Source organism: Moschus berezovskii, chromosome 17 (genome assembly GCF_049115385.1).
Source record: "Moschus berezovskii isolate FMDL1 chromosome 17, NW_MosBer_1.0, whole genome shotgun sequence".
Lineage (NCBI taxonomy): Eukaryota > Metazoa > Chordata > Mammalia > Artiodactyla > Moschidae > Moschus > Moschus berezovskii.
Genome location: NC_142476.1, coordinates 34,296,357 through 34,313,467, shown reverse-complemented (window position 1 = coordinate 34,313,467; position 17,111 = coordinate 34,296,357). Strand labels below are relative to the sequence as shown.

Below are 17,111 nucleotides of genomic sequence, written 5' to 3'. Positions count from 1 at the left end.
CCTCATTCCTGATAGAGCCACACACGGTATTGATGTAGTTTTAACTTACAGGACCGCTTGGCTTACAAGGACATGTGAGGAATTTGCATGCAGAAGTAAATCAGAAGGGAAGAACAATGATTCTGAAAGGATGGTCTTTCTTTATAGGAATTCCCCAGTTCTTGGTAGGTGGATTGTCTAGGCAGCCTTTTACCAGAGAATCTCCTCTTTATGCTCCATTATCTAGATACTTCACATCATTTTATGACTGATCCATTTTCACTTTTTATTCCCGAGTTCATTTTCCCTTTTGTCTAAGCCTGAGCCACCTTCTCAATAGCTCAGCTGGGATTGCTAATAGTATTCATTAAAGTGAAAAATAATCAGTAATATCAACTGGGTTTCCTAGAAAGTAATAAAATTATTAAAAAATCTTTAAAATGGGATTATTATTAAAATAATCTGCATTCTGACTCCTCATAATATAGGACAATTGAGAATTAATTGTTTTTAGTCCAATAAATTGTTTTTAGTCCAATTTTGGTCCAGTAAAATGTAGTTATATGTGTGTAAATGTGTATGTATATATTTCACTATAAACAAGGTGGTCTTTTGGAAAAAGTTAATGTTCACTGAATTATATAGCCAAATTTTGAAGTGACTTAACTTTTTAGATGATAGTGCCTTTCAAAAAGGTATTATTTTTTAAGTGAAAAAACAAATATTTTTGTAAAGAACAGTGTCATCCTCAGATTTTCTCCTCTTTCTTTCCTTTTTTTCTTATCTGCATAAATCTTCATTTTCCTATTTGCTTAAAGCAAACTAAACATGAACACATAAAGTTTAAGTCAAGAGAAAATAATGACCACACATTGTACTCTTGTACCATTCTATATTCAAGGCAACAACTTTTAAGCAGATTTTATCTTCTGAATTAAAAACATTTCCTATTAGTCTGTTCTTGTGGAAATCAGTTGGAGTTCAGCCCCAACTTCTGTGTACTTGATGTAAAAATGTCTTAACATACTTACCATACTCTGTTAATCATGCTTGTGTAAAGAAAAGAATCAGATAATTAAAAAGTGAGTCATCAAAGAATAGTGTATAGCTGGTTTGGTTTCAAACGCTTCAGGATGCACAGATACTTGCCAGTTAGTGTGCGTATATACTAGTGTAGTAAGCAGCGGTCCTTCCAATGAATACCCAGGACTGATCCCCTTTAGAATTGATTGGTTGGATCTCCTTGCAGTCCAAGGGACTCTCAAGAGTCTTCTCCAATACCACAATTAAAAAACATTAATTCTTCAGCACTCGGCCTTCTTTACAGTCCAACTCTCCATCCGTACATGACTACTGAAAAAAATTACAACTTTGACTATACGGACCTTTGTTGGCAAAGTGATGTCTCTGCTTTTTAATACATTGTCTAGATTTACCAAAGCTTTTCTTCCAAGGATCAAGCATCTTTTAATTTCATGACTGCAGTCATGGTCCACAGTGATTTTTGAGCCCAGGAAAATAAAATCTGTCTTTGCTTCCACTTTTTTCCCTTCTATTTGCCATAAAATGATGGGACTGAATGCCATGATCTTAGTTTTTAATGGTGAGTTTCAATCCAGCTTTTCACTTTCCTCCTCAAGATGCTTTTAAGTTCCTCTTCACTTTATGCCTTTAGAGTGGTATCATCTGCATATCTGAGGTTGTTCATATTTCTCCCGGCAATCTTGATTCCAGCTTGTGATTCATCCAGCCTGACATTTTGCGTGATGTACTCTGCATATAAGTTAAATAAGCAGGTGACAATATACAGGCTTGTTGTACTCCTTTCTCAATTTTGAACCAGTCAGTTGTTCCATGTCTGGTTCTAATTATTGCTTCTTGACCTGCATACAGGTTTCTCAAGAGACACATAAGGTAATCTGGTGCAAAGAGCCAATTCATTGGAAAAGACTCTGATGCTGGGAAAGATTGAAGACAAAAGGAGAAGGGGGCAGCAGAGGATGAGAGAGTTAGATACCATCACCCACTCAATGGACATGAATTTGAGCAAACTCCAGGAGCTAGTGGAAGACAGAGGAGCCTGGCATGCTGCAGTCCCTGGGGTGGCAAAGCATCAGATATGACTTAGTGACTGAACAGCAACAACAAATACTAGTTCAGTCACCTTTGTTGTCTCTGTGGAGCTTCTATTCTTCAGATCCTGTCTCCTGAAGCAGAGACTGCAACCATAAATAATCAAAAGAGAAAAACCAACAATCAACTACCACCAAATCACTTATAACATTCCACTTGCAGTTTGTGAACCTTGGTGACTTGCAGGGTTAGAGCTGCCTCAGACTGTCTCCCTCAGCTGCATCACATCTTCAGATCCCTTTCCATGACATCCACGTACTGTGACACAGAAGATGTCTTTAGCCTTAGAAAGCAAATCCTGAAAGGGTGGATCTGCTGACAGTGAAGATAGGGCCTTCATCAGTAAGTCAAGTATAGAAGATTTCTGGGTCACCCTCCATTATCCCTGGAGAGTTTTCTGTAGACGTGGGATTTTGATTGGGGTAGGGGAGATTGGAGGGATGTGGTAGAAAGGAAAGCACTTTTTCCATAGGATTCACTTGACTTGAATAATCCCCAGATAATTTCCGGGAGAAAGTGGCTATGTTTTTCCATTTGAAAGATGTTGGGACTCGGGTGTGAAAAGGTGTCTTCTTGGCTGCACCATAGATTGCAGGTAAAGCTGGGGCTACATTATAAGAGTCCTGAGCCCTCAAAACCCTGAGGGTTCTGAGTCCAGGGACATGCAGCCAGAGGACAGCTCAGCATCTTGCATTCCATCCCTGCTCTAACCAGTTTGTGATCCTGGTCTTGGTAATAGGATCATTCCATCTCTATTGTCCGTCATTCTGCTTCATGCTTCATTATTCCCTGGAACCCTCTTTGCGGCTGCTTTATCAGTTCCTATTGTACTTCAATTATTTGAAGCTCAAATTTAAAATGCTGACCTTTTCCCTTCCTTCTCTACCTGGATTGGGCTCCTATACCTTGCCAGGCTTTTTCTTCACCTACTCAGTCCTATGTAAACCATTCCAATCACTTCCCTTCTGATAGCCTCACAAAGAAAGGACTACTTCGTTTTTTTGTGCTAGGGGCTGCAGGTTAAAGCATCAATTTATCCTTCGGCTCTTCATCTTTTCTATTGAGCAGAGAGTTTCCTTTTAATGTTCCAGGATGATGGGAAGTGTCATCTCTTGCTGCTGGGAAAGGCACTATAGAAAATGAAATATGTATTGTACCTCTATTCATTTGATTATCTTCTTCCCCAAAGCAGCTTAGCAAATTAACATGGAATCTATTTTCTCTTCTTAAGCAAGAAAAGAATTATAAATGCTCAGTTGTTCCCTAGATTTCTTGCTCAACTTCCTCTTCCCAGAATGATTTTTCCATAAAATAAGAGGGAAGCAGGAGAATCCACTGGCGAGGATTCTGGTTCTCCTGGCTGATGACAGAAGGCCTGGTGAACCACAGATCTGCTTTGAGAGCTATAGAGTCTTTTCAACTGTTTGCTGTCATGGGGTTAGAAAGGAAAAATGGAAAGGTCACGGACATGGTCTCATTTATGGGTTTATCAGAGCATGGCTAGACTAGAAAAAGCCTTTATTAAAATATTACGTGGCCTGAGATGGTTCCTAGTGGGATACATTTTTAGAATTAGTCAGGTGGCCGCTTTCAGGTTTTGAGTTTCAGTGCTAGGGACAGGCTCAGGCAGCTTAGGAAGACCTGAGGTTGGAGTCTACTGCTAAAGATGGTTTCAAAACAATGACTTCTGGGCACTAACTCCCAATGTCTTATTATAGTGTCTAAAACTCCACAGTTAGGACTTATTTTGTTCAAGTCCTGATAATCTCCAGCAGTCTCTTGAAAATAGTCAATAACCACTTAATAGAAGTACAAATGTTTTAAGTCATTATCAGCTATTTTTGTCAAAGGTATTCTCATATAGATGTTGCCAGTTGGAAATCAGACCAGAGCTCTGCTGAAATGCAACCTAGTGTAGGCATCTGGAAGTTTGGGGGAGTATGATAAGCAGGAAAAGTGGTGCCAAAATGAGAAATGAGTTTAAAATATCACCTGCTTCCCAATTTTGCTCAGGGCTAGCCCTGTGCTAATGGTCTGTATTATTGGCAGCTGATGGAGAAAGCACAGAAAATAAAACAAACCAGTATTTCCAGGGTTCTGTTGTTTTGCCAGCCTGCCAAACAGGCTGTTGAAAGATATGACCCTGCATTCTGGTTGGAATGACTCTCAGGCCATGTCTGGTTCTATGTAGCTATAACCGCAAGAGCAGCAGAAGCCTGGTTATTTGAATGGCAGCAAGCCTGTTGTCCAGACCCCTGCCTCTCACATCTGGCCACATCATCTAGTCTCACCACACAATTTTAGGAAGTCTCTTTGCTCCTTTGGGCCTTCCTATCTCCATAAGCAAATGAGCCATTAATGTTGCAAGGCTTGGGAATGCTAAGAAGAGCAACAGAACAGAAAGGAGTAATATTCCAAATCTGATGTCAACCCAGGACTGATAAATCCCTGAATTACAAGATGATGGGAACAATGTGATACTTCTGTTGGGGAGTCAAGAAACTTTATAGACAAAAGAAGCCAAGGGGAAGAGTCCTGGTCTGACATACGTTTTATGTTCTACTTCTATATATGAATTTGGGACTCATTCAAGGTGCTAGCTTGTGACTCCTTAAGACCTCAGTCAACACAAAGCTTGTATATTATAGCATGCAGAAGCCATGCTACCCTTTCTTCATGCCTTTTAGGTACTGTTCTAGGATTACCATATGTGAAAGCTCATGCACATTAAACTTTATTCACTGTACTATGTTGTTCCCTCCCTTACCTCCACCTGTTTCACAAATCCTTAGCATGGGCTTACGAATATGTCTGGGGAAATGTCACTCCTGAATTAATAGTTTAATTGAGGCCCAAGGATACTTTTATTATTTATTTTTTAACTGGAGGGATGCCCAAGGATAAATAGTGGTGGTGCAGTGGGAGTCAGCAGTGCAGTCATTTGGGGGTTCCATTGATCACTCTTCATTAGGAAATGCACCACGTGGAGATTGTTCCTGCTTTTGCAAGTGGGAAAAAAATGTTTATATGTATTTATTATATATATAGATATGTATTATACATATTATGTTTGTTGTTATTATTATTGTTGTTTCTGATGAGTGATTATGCTTCCCTGGTGCTGTTCTAGGGTGCACAGTCTTTGCTGCTTAGCCAGAAATTGCTTTGACTCTTTCTTTGGTGTTTTACATATTTTATATCTACATTAAAATTGTCAGTTCTGAAACTTGGTGAGATGGCTTTGGAAAGGCAGTACATGTTGGCTGTGTGATGAAAATCTGTTTTACTTTAGAAGAAAGTGAAAATGAAATTAGCTCAGTCGTGTCTGACTCTGTGACCCCCATGAACTGGAGCCCGCCAGGTTCCTCTGTCCATGGAATTCTCCAGGCCAGATGACTGGAGTGGGTAGCCATTCCCTTCTCCAGAGGATCTTCCCAACCCAGGGATCGCAACCAGGTCTCCCACATTGCAGGTGGATTCTTTACCATCTGAGCCACCAGGAAGAAGAGGGGGCCTTTGGATGGGGATTCTAGCGTCACAGTCAGGCATGGCAAAAGTTGCGCCCAGAACTAGAAATGAACAAAGCAAATTACCCAGTACTGGGGCTACTGGAGTCCAGTCCTGAACTTATGAATAGGTCACATTCTAGGAAGAGATGGATGTCTCCTGACAGATGTCTTTTGAGGGGCCAACTTTGGGTCAGATACTTCAACTGAAGGGCAGAGAAAACCTCTGCTGTCCCAGGATACAGGAAGGAAGGAGAAGTCTACTTAGTCCAATATTAATTTCTTTGTCACGTGATGGAAGAATCAGAATTATTACTGAGACTCCCCTGTTTCTGTCAGATGAGATTCTTTAGAGGAGAAAAATTTGAATCAATTTTCTCTTCTTGGTCCATATGTTCTTTCTGTAAAACCCTCGAAGTACTGGCTTTGTTCTGTTCAAGAAGGCCAATGGAAATGTACTTGACGTTTAGTCTGGTTCTTGTCCTACAGAGCAAAGATGGAACCAGTAGAGAGGAAGAGGTAGAATGGGCAGCCAAAAAGGAGGCCATATCTTTTTGTATTTGTTTGGAGAAATAGCAGAGCTCTCTAAGGATGGATGTTATTATTATTATTTGGTTTTCCTATTGGTAGTGGGATGATTAATGAGGACTCCATCTCTTCCGGTCTGTTCTACATTCTGTACGTTCTTCTTCCATCTGCTGCCAAATCCAGAGCATACATTCCTTCTTAGCCCATAGCCTCTTATTTCAATAAGAATCAGTAAAACAGTGAAAGAATGCAGAGACATCTGATCCTCTTTTACTATTTAACCTTCAAAGAGTTGTTTCTACAGAAACCACTGGGATTGCTATTTGGTCAATGGTGACACTTCTTGGATAAATAAATTGCAATATTTTGTTTAACTTAACAACTTAAAAGTTGGGACATTAAGCAAAAACTTACACTGGGCAGGGAAGATTGTGAGTAACTCTTTTCTTGGTTCTCTACCACATCCTCCCCATTCATGGGTTTTCTGTACTCCCACCCCAATACCACCGTCACCTCATCTAGGATGTTAAATACCATGTTAAAGCTGAAAGAGACCTTTAAGAGAACATAGTTCAACTTCATCATTTTATAAATTTGTAGACAAAAGGCCAGAGTGATTAAGAGACTTACCCAATGTGACAGAGCTAAGCAGGGACATGCCAAGACCTGAACCCAAGTCATATGGGCCTTGATCTACTATTTTCTCCGTCATATTATGCTATTTCTCAAAAACTGTGGTACAGAAACCAGAATGTTTCTCCTAAACTAACCTGGATTCCAGGTATCAAGTTGGATGCCTGAGAGAGGGTGAGACATTGACTTTAGAAAAGTTCACAAGCTGAGTCATCCTGATTTTGAGTTTGAGCTAAAGCTTAATTTGATGTTTGTTTGTTACTATATTGTAGTCTGAGTACGGTAGGAAGTTCTGAAATATCCCATCATTTCTGTTAGTGTGTTTCCTCCTCTCTAAAATAGGAAATTAAGGTTGAATTATCTTTAAGGTCCATGTGGTTCCTCTAAGATCACTTTCAAAGGTCTTCTCCACTCTCCAGCAGTCCCATGCAAGAAATGGGGTCTTTGGTGCATAAATTTTCATCACATCCTACATGGAAGAAATAAGGTTTCACTATTGATTCTGACTGGCTCTGGAATAGTGTCACAGCCTCCTGAAATTCCTCATGGGTAGCTCAGACCCTCAGGGGAACCTTATGCCAAAGCTGTAAGGAAGCTGTGGACAGGACAGCCAGGACTTTGCCCAGCTTTCCAAGTATGGACCTTGGCTGGAAGTGAGGCGAGCTTCCCTCTAGTGGCCTCAGGCAATGGAAAAAATTTTAATATGTCTTATTTGGTATACCCTGGGAGACAGCTCATGACAGATTTGTTAGTGAGTCTGTCTGCTTTTTGCTGAGAATGATGTCTACTTTCTGGTGTTAGCCATGCTCTTTCCTTACCAACCATTGGAAGGTAGGAGAAGATTTGGGAAACTTGCCTCTAAGTCTATCATCAAATATTGATGTTGATGCTTTTCCATATCAGTTCAGTTCAGTTGCTCAGTTGTGTCTGACTCTTTGCAACCCCATGGACTGCAGCACACCAGGCTTCCCTGTCCATCACCAACCCCCAGAGCTTGCTCAAACTCATGTCCATTGAGTTGGTGATGCCATCCAACCAGCTCATCCTCTGTAATCCCCTTCTCCTCCTGCTCTCAATCATTTCCAGCATCAGGGTCTTTCCCAAAGAATCAGTTCTTTGAATCAGATGACCAAAGTATTGAAATTTCAGCTTTAACATCAGTCCTTCCAACGAATATTCAGGACTTTCCATATAGGTTCTCTAAATTTGTTAGTCAGAATTAGAGACCCACACCTACTGAATTTTCTTTAGTTCTCAGTGGAAAGGAAATGGTGATTTTTGTCTAGGCTTTTAGAGTGTTGCTTTGTGCTGTGTTCTGTCTGGTCTGGAAAGCATTGGAGATAACTTACTGGCATATCTCTTTTGCCTTTCCAAATCCTATTAATTTATTGAGGTCAAATCATATTTAATGATAAAATTTCTCTGGAACAGCCCTGGATTTATAATCGGTACCACATGATTTAATTATTTTCTCTCTTTGACTATATTGAAATCTTCTTCAGAATTAGGGAAATGTTTTATACTTTCGATCTGTCTTATGGCTCCCATGTGGTAATTTGTGCTGAAAACATTAAAGCATAATGATGAAACAGTGGGACCAGTTTCTCCTTCTGGAATCAGTATGGTTATTTTATAGTCTTGGCCTATGGAATTTGTTGACTTATCTTTCCGGTTACACATATCCAAGTCTTTGTGGTACTGAGTTTCACTCCTGATGAGCATCAGGGACTTTGAAATGTAAAATAAAATCGCCACTGAGGATCCCACCACAAGCCTACAGAATCAAACTCTCCAGGGGGAAAAGCCTGGGTATCTATATTTTTTAGATGCTGCCTAAGTGAGTCAAAAACACAATGATGGTTGACACAGTATACCTTGTGACAGATGAGGGCTATTCTTTTATGGAACTCTGCCAGCAGAGATTTCCCAAGGCATCATTCGGAGGCCCAAACGTAAAGGAAGCACACACATCATTTTGGTAGGATGGTGCTAGAAGTGTGCCTGGATACCCACAAGAAGATTTTATACAAGAGGATAGTCCAGGGATAACATACATTTTTCAATAGGATTTCTCTATTTAAAGTGTTTTTTAAAACCCTCAAATGCAACGACTTTGGGGAGTGAGAACCAGGAGAGAGAGAGAGAATAGAGGCATACTGGGGAAGTGGAGAGACAGAGAGCAAAGCTGGAAGGATGGGTAAGGGGACCATCTACATAGTGTGATCTCTAAGGGCCTATTGACTTAAAATTCCACCATGAAAAACTCATTCTTCAGTCTGCAAATGTTGTCTCCCATTAAAATGGAAATAGCTGTGAATCATGTCTGAGTGGATGTATCGTATCCTTACCTGAGAACACATTGTGATGGGGTCTGGAAAGGTCTGGAAAAAATGGGTGAAAGGGTAAGGTTGCCTAATGAGGAAGCAGGCTTAACAGGGCATCTTGCAGACAGGCAGCTGGACAGAGATCGTTAATTTGATTTGCTATCACTTAAAAGTAAACCGCTCAAAACTAAGAATGACCATGAAATATATCCATCATTTTCCCCCAACCACCCTGCTAAGGAACTTCTTGGCTCATCCTGGCCAATGATGTTAGCTCCTGAATGGAGAAGAAAGCAACAGGAGACCCACCTCATCTCCAGGGAGATGGCCTGGTGGTCTAAGCTGGCCTGGGGACTGAGAGCTCTGCATTCCAGTTTGAGGGTTTTCCTCTGACTCTGTGTGGCCTTTAGCCAGACTCCAAACAGCTTTAGTTTCTTTGTATGTCAAACCAAGATAAATACCTAACTTCCCATCTCTCTGGAGCATGGTAAGGCTTTGTTGCTGCCACTTTCATTGACATGTGTCCAAAGACCTTAAGAAGAAAGCTTTTGAAAAGTTTGAAGGCAAATTATGTTTACTAGCAACACTATCATTATGACATTGGGGCTTAATGTAGTAGTAGCCAGAAAGAAGAATGTATCAGGAGCATGGGAAAACAGAGAATACAGTACATCACTCAGAGAAGCAGTGTATTTGTAGTGGAAGAGAAATGCAAAAGGGGTTTGGGGGATAGGGTGCAAGGCAGAGAAGTCTACAATTGGTACCAGATGCCGTCAGAAGCTAACGACCTGACGAACACCGTCCTCATAAAACAAATTCCTTAAAAAGGAAGCAAATGGAAATATAAGCTAGTGAAAGAATTTGCAGCAGCTGCCCTAAAACCATTTCTCACTTCATAAACAGGTCTGTGTTTGATGCTTTTTCTTTTTTTTATCTTGGTCTTATTTCATGCCACTTTCCCCTTCTTCTAAGATCCCCTGTCCTGTTCTGCCTCCCTTGCTGCCAGTACCGATGGACTTCTCAACCATAGTTAATGGAACACCGTCTTGATGGAAGGAGGCTCATTCACAGTATTTGCTTTGTGTCTTATCTCAGCACGCATTTGTCCTCAGTGATGACTCTGAGGATGAATTGGATGGAGTCACTGGAAAATAGCACGTGCTATTTCACGTTAGTTTCCTGGCAGTGAGCTGACATGAACCAGAACTGTTAATGACTCTCTGTTTTCCAGTCCTCTCTGCTTAACACACTGAAGAAATATTAGATTTTGTGCATATCGAAGGCATGTAGTATCTATGGAACTTGGAGTTGTTTAGCATCACTAATGAGGGTTTCTCATCTTATTCCATGAAGGATGGTCAGGTTTCAAGATTCCTTATGCCACTAGGCTGAATGAAGACTCAGAGACAAATTTTATTTCCCGCATTGCAGACCTAATTAGCAGTGTTGAATTTGAAGAATCCATCTCCCCAACCTATATATTCCTCCCTTCATCAGGCTTCGTGTAGTGAGTCTGAGGAAATACTACACAATCCCAGAGAATAATTACAGGGCTTACAGGAGAAAAAACGTTTACTGCATACCACTCAACTCCAATTCCTCCATCCTATTCCTGATAAGCATGGGTGAAAAAAAAAATGAGAATGTCACTGACATAGTTTAAATCCCATGGGTACAAGATCAGAGGCAGCAACTTTAGCATATTCAAATCAAATCCATACTTCTTGGACTAGTGCTTTTTAAATCAATTCTCAATTATTTCAGTGCAATTCAATGACATTTTATTTTCCACTTTCTTATACTGTTGCCCAGTTCCTTGATAAAAGTCATTGGCCTCTAACAGAATTCAAGAGCAAATAAAACAAATGAATGATGACGAGATTCACAGAAGTCATTTTGATTAAGATTTACCACCACTGGCAAAAACATCATGAGCAAGAAAGTATAAAAATTATCATGCTGTTTTCCCTCACTAGACTATGAGTTCTTTAAGGGCATACTTATTTTATCCCCAGTACTGAGACCAATGAGCTAAGTGCTTGGGAAATGTTTGTGAATGAATGAAACAGTAGGGCAGTCGTTGTTTGATAATGATTTTTTTTAACTTCATATCCCCATCTATCACTATAAAAGTTAACAAATTTACCATTTTGATAGCCATTGACTTACTTTGGTGTCTATGACATGAAAATATTTAACAGCAAACATTTGTTGCATCTCCCACAATTCAGTTCAGTTCAGTTCAGTCGCTCAGTCGTGTCCGACTCTCCGCGACCCCATGAATCACAGAACGCCAGGCCTCCCTGTCCATCACCAACTCCCGGAGGTCACTCAAACTCATGTCCACAGAGTCGGTGATGCCATCCAGCCATCTCATTCTCCGTCGTCCCCTTCTCCTCCCGCCCCCAACCTTTCCCAGCATCAGAGTCTTTTCCAGTGAGTCAACTCGTCGCATGAGGTGGCCAAAGTATCGCAGTTTCAGCTTTAGCATCAGTCCCTCCAATGAACATCCAGGATTGATCTCCCACAATTAGGTGTATGGTAAATACAAAAGTGGGTAGAAGTCAGTATTTGTCTTCAGGGAGATCATAATCTAGTTGGGAGATTCAGCAGCATTTAGGAGACACTTGTGTGCCCATTGCCTTGTGGATCAGAGAATGGATAAGTTAACTAAAAATCATGGCTATAATAGAGTAAAACAAATGTTACAAAAGTTATTTTTTAAATTTCCCTTCAAAATTCAAAGAAGGAAGATATCTGGAGGGGCTTCTTGGAGTGGGAAGGCCTTTAAAAGGTTCAATAAATTGAGCAAAGGTGTAGACATGGGAAAACCAAAGCATGCAGGTGACTCATAGAAAACAGGCCATTGACTGTGGGATGTGGGCCATTTGCAGTGGAGCAGTAGAGAGAATGAACCTAGGAACAATAGCTACATACGGGTACGCACCATTATCACCCTCATCTCATGGGGGAAGGACTTGAAACCCTGGGGAATAAATAACTCAACCATACCACACAGGTAGTAAATGGTGAATCCAGGATTCAAAGTCACACAGCCTGGGGGCAATGCTCTAAATTTTTCTGCCTTGATAAAAGTATAACTGTCTTTTGAATTTGTTACATCCTTGATGCTGTCATGGTCCTGATAGGGTCCCCTCGAACCCTGGGGAGTTTAACTGTCTCTCCTATTCCTACGTGACTAGCTTTAGAGACCCAGACAACAGTTCTCTGATGAGGTAATGTCCTGGAAGCATCTAGCACATTAGGCATGTGGCAGGGACTTGATATCGTGAGGTTTTTCTTCTTTCTGTCATGGGCCCAATTTCTGATTTGTTGTTAAGCTGCTCAGTTGTGTCCGACTCTTTGTGACCCCATGGATTGCAGTACACCCGGTCTCCCTGTCCTCCACTATCTCCTGGAGTTTGCTCAAACTCATGTCCACTGAGTCAGTGATGCCATCCAACCATCCAATCCTTTGTCACCCCCTCATCCTACCCTTAATCTTTCCCAGCATCATCTTTTCCAATGAGTCAGCTCTTTGCATCAGGCGGCCAAAGTATTGGAGCTTCAGCTTTAGCATCAGTCCTTCCAATGAGTATTCAGATTTGATTTCCTTTAGGATTGATTGGTTTGATTTCCTTGCTGTCCAAAGGACTCTCAAGACTTTTCTCCAGCACCACGGTTTGAAAGCATCAATTATTCGGCATCAGACTTCTTTATGGTCCAACTCTCACATCTGTACGTAACTACTGGAAAAACCATAGCTTTGACTATATGGACCTTTGTTGGTAAAGTGATGTCTCTGCTTTTTAATATGCTGTCTAGATTTGTCATAGCCTTTCTTCCAAGCCAGTGTTGATATTCAGTGGTATATGTGCATGTGTGCTAAGTAACTTCAGTTTTGTCCGACTCTTTGTGGCTCTATGGACTGTAGCCTGCCAGGCTCCTCTGTCCATGGGTTTCTCCAGGCAAGAATACTAGAGTGGGTGGTCATGCCCTTCTCCAGGGAGTCTTCCTAACCCAGGGATTGAACCCATGTCTCTTAAAAACTCCTGTATTGGCAGGCAGATTCTTTACCTACTAATGCCACATGACTGCTATATTCAAAGTGTATAACTGTCAAGGTCCTACTGTATAGCACATAGAACTCTGCTCAGTGTTATTTTGCAACCTGGATGGGAGGGGATTTGGGGGAGACTGGATACAGGTATATGTATGGCTGAGTCCCTTTGCTGTTCACCTGAATTATCACAACATTAGTTGTTAATCATTGTTAACTGTTGGCTGTTAATACCCCAAAGCAAAATAAAAAGTTTAAGAAAATACTCCATGCCAACAGTAAATAAATGTTGCCTTTTCTGCCAGATCAAACACCTGTTCTACAGAGCCCCCTGAGACCAACCCATGATGGAAAAACAAAAAGGTTTCTGCCTGACACAACCAGGGACCTCCAGAATTCACTCCTGATCTTTGCCCTGCATCTGTTCTGATTGTCTGGGGCTCAGAAGTACTGGCTGTGAAATATTTTGAGGATTACCCTCTGATCTATTCACTTCTATGCCATCCAGAGCTCTGGGGACACTCTCCCCACCTGTCGCATTGTCATTTTCTCCTCCTGGAAGATCCATAGAAATCTGGTTCACAATCGCTTCGTAGCTGATATTGTTCCTGTTTACTTTATGTTGCTTGGTTCCAGGTCACAAGAAGGAAGTAATGAGTTTAATGTAGGTTTTCAAGAAAGTGTTCTCTTTGGTTTAGAGACCCTTCTCAAAGGGAGAGGCAAAGCCTTTGCTGCGGCCTAGCAAGTCAATGTAAGATATTTCTGCTTCTGTCATCTCCAGCTGTGTCCATCAGCCCTGTGGGGAGCAGGGCAGCTGTGCGCCATTGCTGCTTGATCACGCGGATATGGTGAACTGTACCTCTGGTGGCCCGGGTCACATGAAGTGCTCTCTCACCTGTCAGAGGGGGTTTGCCCTTCAAGCCAGCAATGGGCAGTACCTCAGGCCCATTCAGGTGAGTTGGAAACCTGTGGTCATCAGGACCAAGCCCCTGGGGAGGGACAGTATGCATGCTCCTCCTCCTGGCTGGATGGGGGGAAAGGCCTGTGTTTTTAAATCATCTGAAAGGAAAAATGAGTACTCTAACAATCAAGGAGAAGCATGGATTTATAGAAATGCAAAGTATGTGTAGGAATATATAAGAAGTGTAAGAAATTATGATCCCAACTTTTGGCTTCAAGATGAGAGTGTTACAGTTTAGACCTGTCCAAAATTTGCAGGCAAGATAGGATGCAATCAGCTTTTTTGTGATACATTTTCTTCCTGTTTCCCCCAAATCTGACCTTCCTTATAAGAATAATGGAGGAAAAATTATGATTTTCTTTCTTCTGCTATTGAAGTAGGACTTATATCAAGATCCAAGTTTTGACTGCATTTTTCAAATTTCTGTAAGCTACCATGGCACCACTTCCAGGATTTCAAGGTGGTATGAAGGTAGTAGAATATATTAGTGAAGAGCATGGCTTGGGAGACAGACTTGGAATGAAATTTGACTCCTTTGTTTATTGTGTCATTTTAGGTAAAGACAAGCAAAACATGCCAACCTCTTTAAGGTTGTTTCCACATTTGTAAAATAGTTAGATCAGAGGTATTTATGTCCTTGGGCTGTTTTGATGACTGAGTAGAAATAATTCATAAACTTCTATCAAAATAATAGGCACCTAGCTCTCTGCAAAGCTGCCATTATGGTGACCATGATGGTGTACTGTCGACTAAGAATTGTGTTTTCCCTCTTTCCTTTAGAAAGCTTTCCATATTCTACAGAGGAATTTGAAATTTGAGAACACATGAGCACAATATGATAGACAGGATGCATTAGGCAAAAGGTAAATGGTGCTTGAGAAGAATGTGAGGGAGATGAGGTATGATGAAGGACGAGTGGAGGCACGATTGGTGGTCAGGTATCAATGGCTTGGAAGATTGGAATTGTTTTTCATCTTGTACCAGTTGACCGCTCAGCAGATTGTGGATCCATGGAGGAATTTCACTCGCTTAGACACAGAATTTAAAGATACAATCTTTGGTTTCAGATGGCTTAAAGAGTGTTCTGTGTAGAGAGACCGTTTTAACATACCTTGAAGCATCAGCTCCTTGGTCTGTAATGCTCTGGTCAGAAAAGCAGAACTCTTATCACCTACCTGTCCGTAACTCAGCTTACCCTACACTAGAAAAGAGATGGAAAGAGGGAAAAAGAACAAAAACAATGTAGAAACGGAATACATTTGTGTGCTAGGTAAAGAAGGAGAGAGTAGAAAAGATGGTGTTTGCAATTCATTAAAATTAGGAGCAAATTCAAAACAGAACAGTCAATACTTATTGGAGCCAGGAGAAAACCCAGACAATATATGCAGAGTTAGACAGACATTCTTTAAGTGATCGCTGTGATTGGAGCCAGTCTTCCAGGCTGAGAGCATTGTGGTTGGGGCCAAGTTGGGAGAAGGAAGGTGGGAGCTCGCCCTTTGCCAGTCATATGATGGAATCATCAAGCACAGATCTCCAGTTGACCGCTCCCATCACCCGAGCCTGGCCCCGCTAAAGAAATGATATGATCCCAGCTTGTGATCACAAGACAGCAGGGATATCTGCTTTTCGTTGACATAAGAACTGAAACTAACCAGAAAAATGTGTCTGGCTTTGAATTGGGTACTTCTGGCAGGCAATCTGGGAACACTGGGAAGGAGGGAAGGGCAACCAGGCAGGAGTGGTGTTGGGGTGACAGGTGCTTTCACTGGTCATTTTACGTTTGGTTTTGGTGCCACTGTGTCTCCTGGTGGGATGCTGGCTGAGCCCCAGGATCCCCCCTCTCTGCCGTTGACTTTTGGTAACTCACTATGGTGACACTTTTCACCCAACAAGCCATGAGTGTCCAGGTCTCTGAGTGCCTGCCCTTCCTGTTCCCCTCGCTCTGAAACTTTCTTCTCCTTTCTTCTCCCCTGCTGCTGGGAAGTCTTGCTCATCTTTCAAAGACAGTTCCTGAGTTATCTACTATGTGAATCTCCCCGCAAACTCTCTCCCTCCTACCCAAGAGGGGCAATCCCTTCTCCAGCCCCTGTAGTGTGCTCTTACCACCACAAAACAAGCACGCATATATGATGTTGCTGTTATTTAGTAGAACAATTTGTATTCTCTCTTCTTGGTCCATGTTTTCTACTTTGATTTGCATTCTTTGTATTATATTCTCACAAATCATCATAGAAGGGAGTAAGATATAACCAAAATGCATCTCCCACATTTTTCTTTTTAATTTCCTCTCCTTCCTTCTTCTTTCTCTTTCTTCTTCTTTCCATTCTCCCCGCTTCAGATGTTTTCTGATTCACTGCTTCAACCTGTGATGTGCTCTGCTGGTAGCTCCTTAAGGGTCTTGTTTATCCAAACTTATTAAAGTACCTGGCCCTTCTAAGTGCTCAAGAAAAAGTCTCCTCATTTATTTCATGGTGATGAATTCTAGTGCCCCCTACATAAGCCATAGCCCCAAGGAAATGACTGGAATCTCTTAAATTTAACTACAGAGTTTAGAAGATGCCTCATGTGCATTAATTCTCAAATGTTCTTAAAGGCACCATTCTCAGAGAATATAATTATGTTTATTATGTACCATTATCAGTCAACTTATCAGTAAAGGTCCCAGCAGGAAACCAATGAATGTTCAAAGGGGGGCAATTTGCAGAACTTCAGCAAAGGGACTGCTGATAAAAGTGGGGGCAGGATATAGGAAATGACAAGGAGATGGTTCAGAATCCCAGAGTGAAAGGGTGATATGCCCTCTAGACCTAAAGGGTTGACTATAAGGGGCAGTTAGCAGAACCCATGAGAAGACAGTGCCGCAGGTGTGTGAAGAGCTCTGCCAAAGGGGTAAGTCACCCTATAGTTACCCCTATGGAGGGAATAGCAAGAGTCAGCACCCCAACCTCCCTTGCTTCTCTGCCTCTTCAGTCTCCTACGAGTGTTGC

General features: G+C 41.5%; 1 protein-coding gene across 1 annotated transcript in view; it reads left to right on the top strand.

Annotated features, from left to right (window-relative positions):
• The window catches only part of PAPPA2 (pappalysin 2), a 323,227-nt gene that overhangs the window by 207,335 nt on the left and 98,781 nt on the right, over positions 1–17,111 (top strand). The window contains exon 14 of the mRNA XM_055419199.2: positions 13,945–14,116. Coding sequence (XP_055275174.2) covers positions 13,945–14,116 — 172 coding nt within the window. The remainder of the gene's footprint in view (positions 1–13,944; positions 14,117–17,111) is intronic.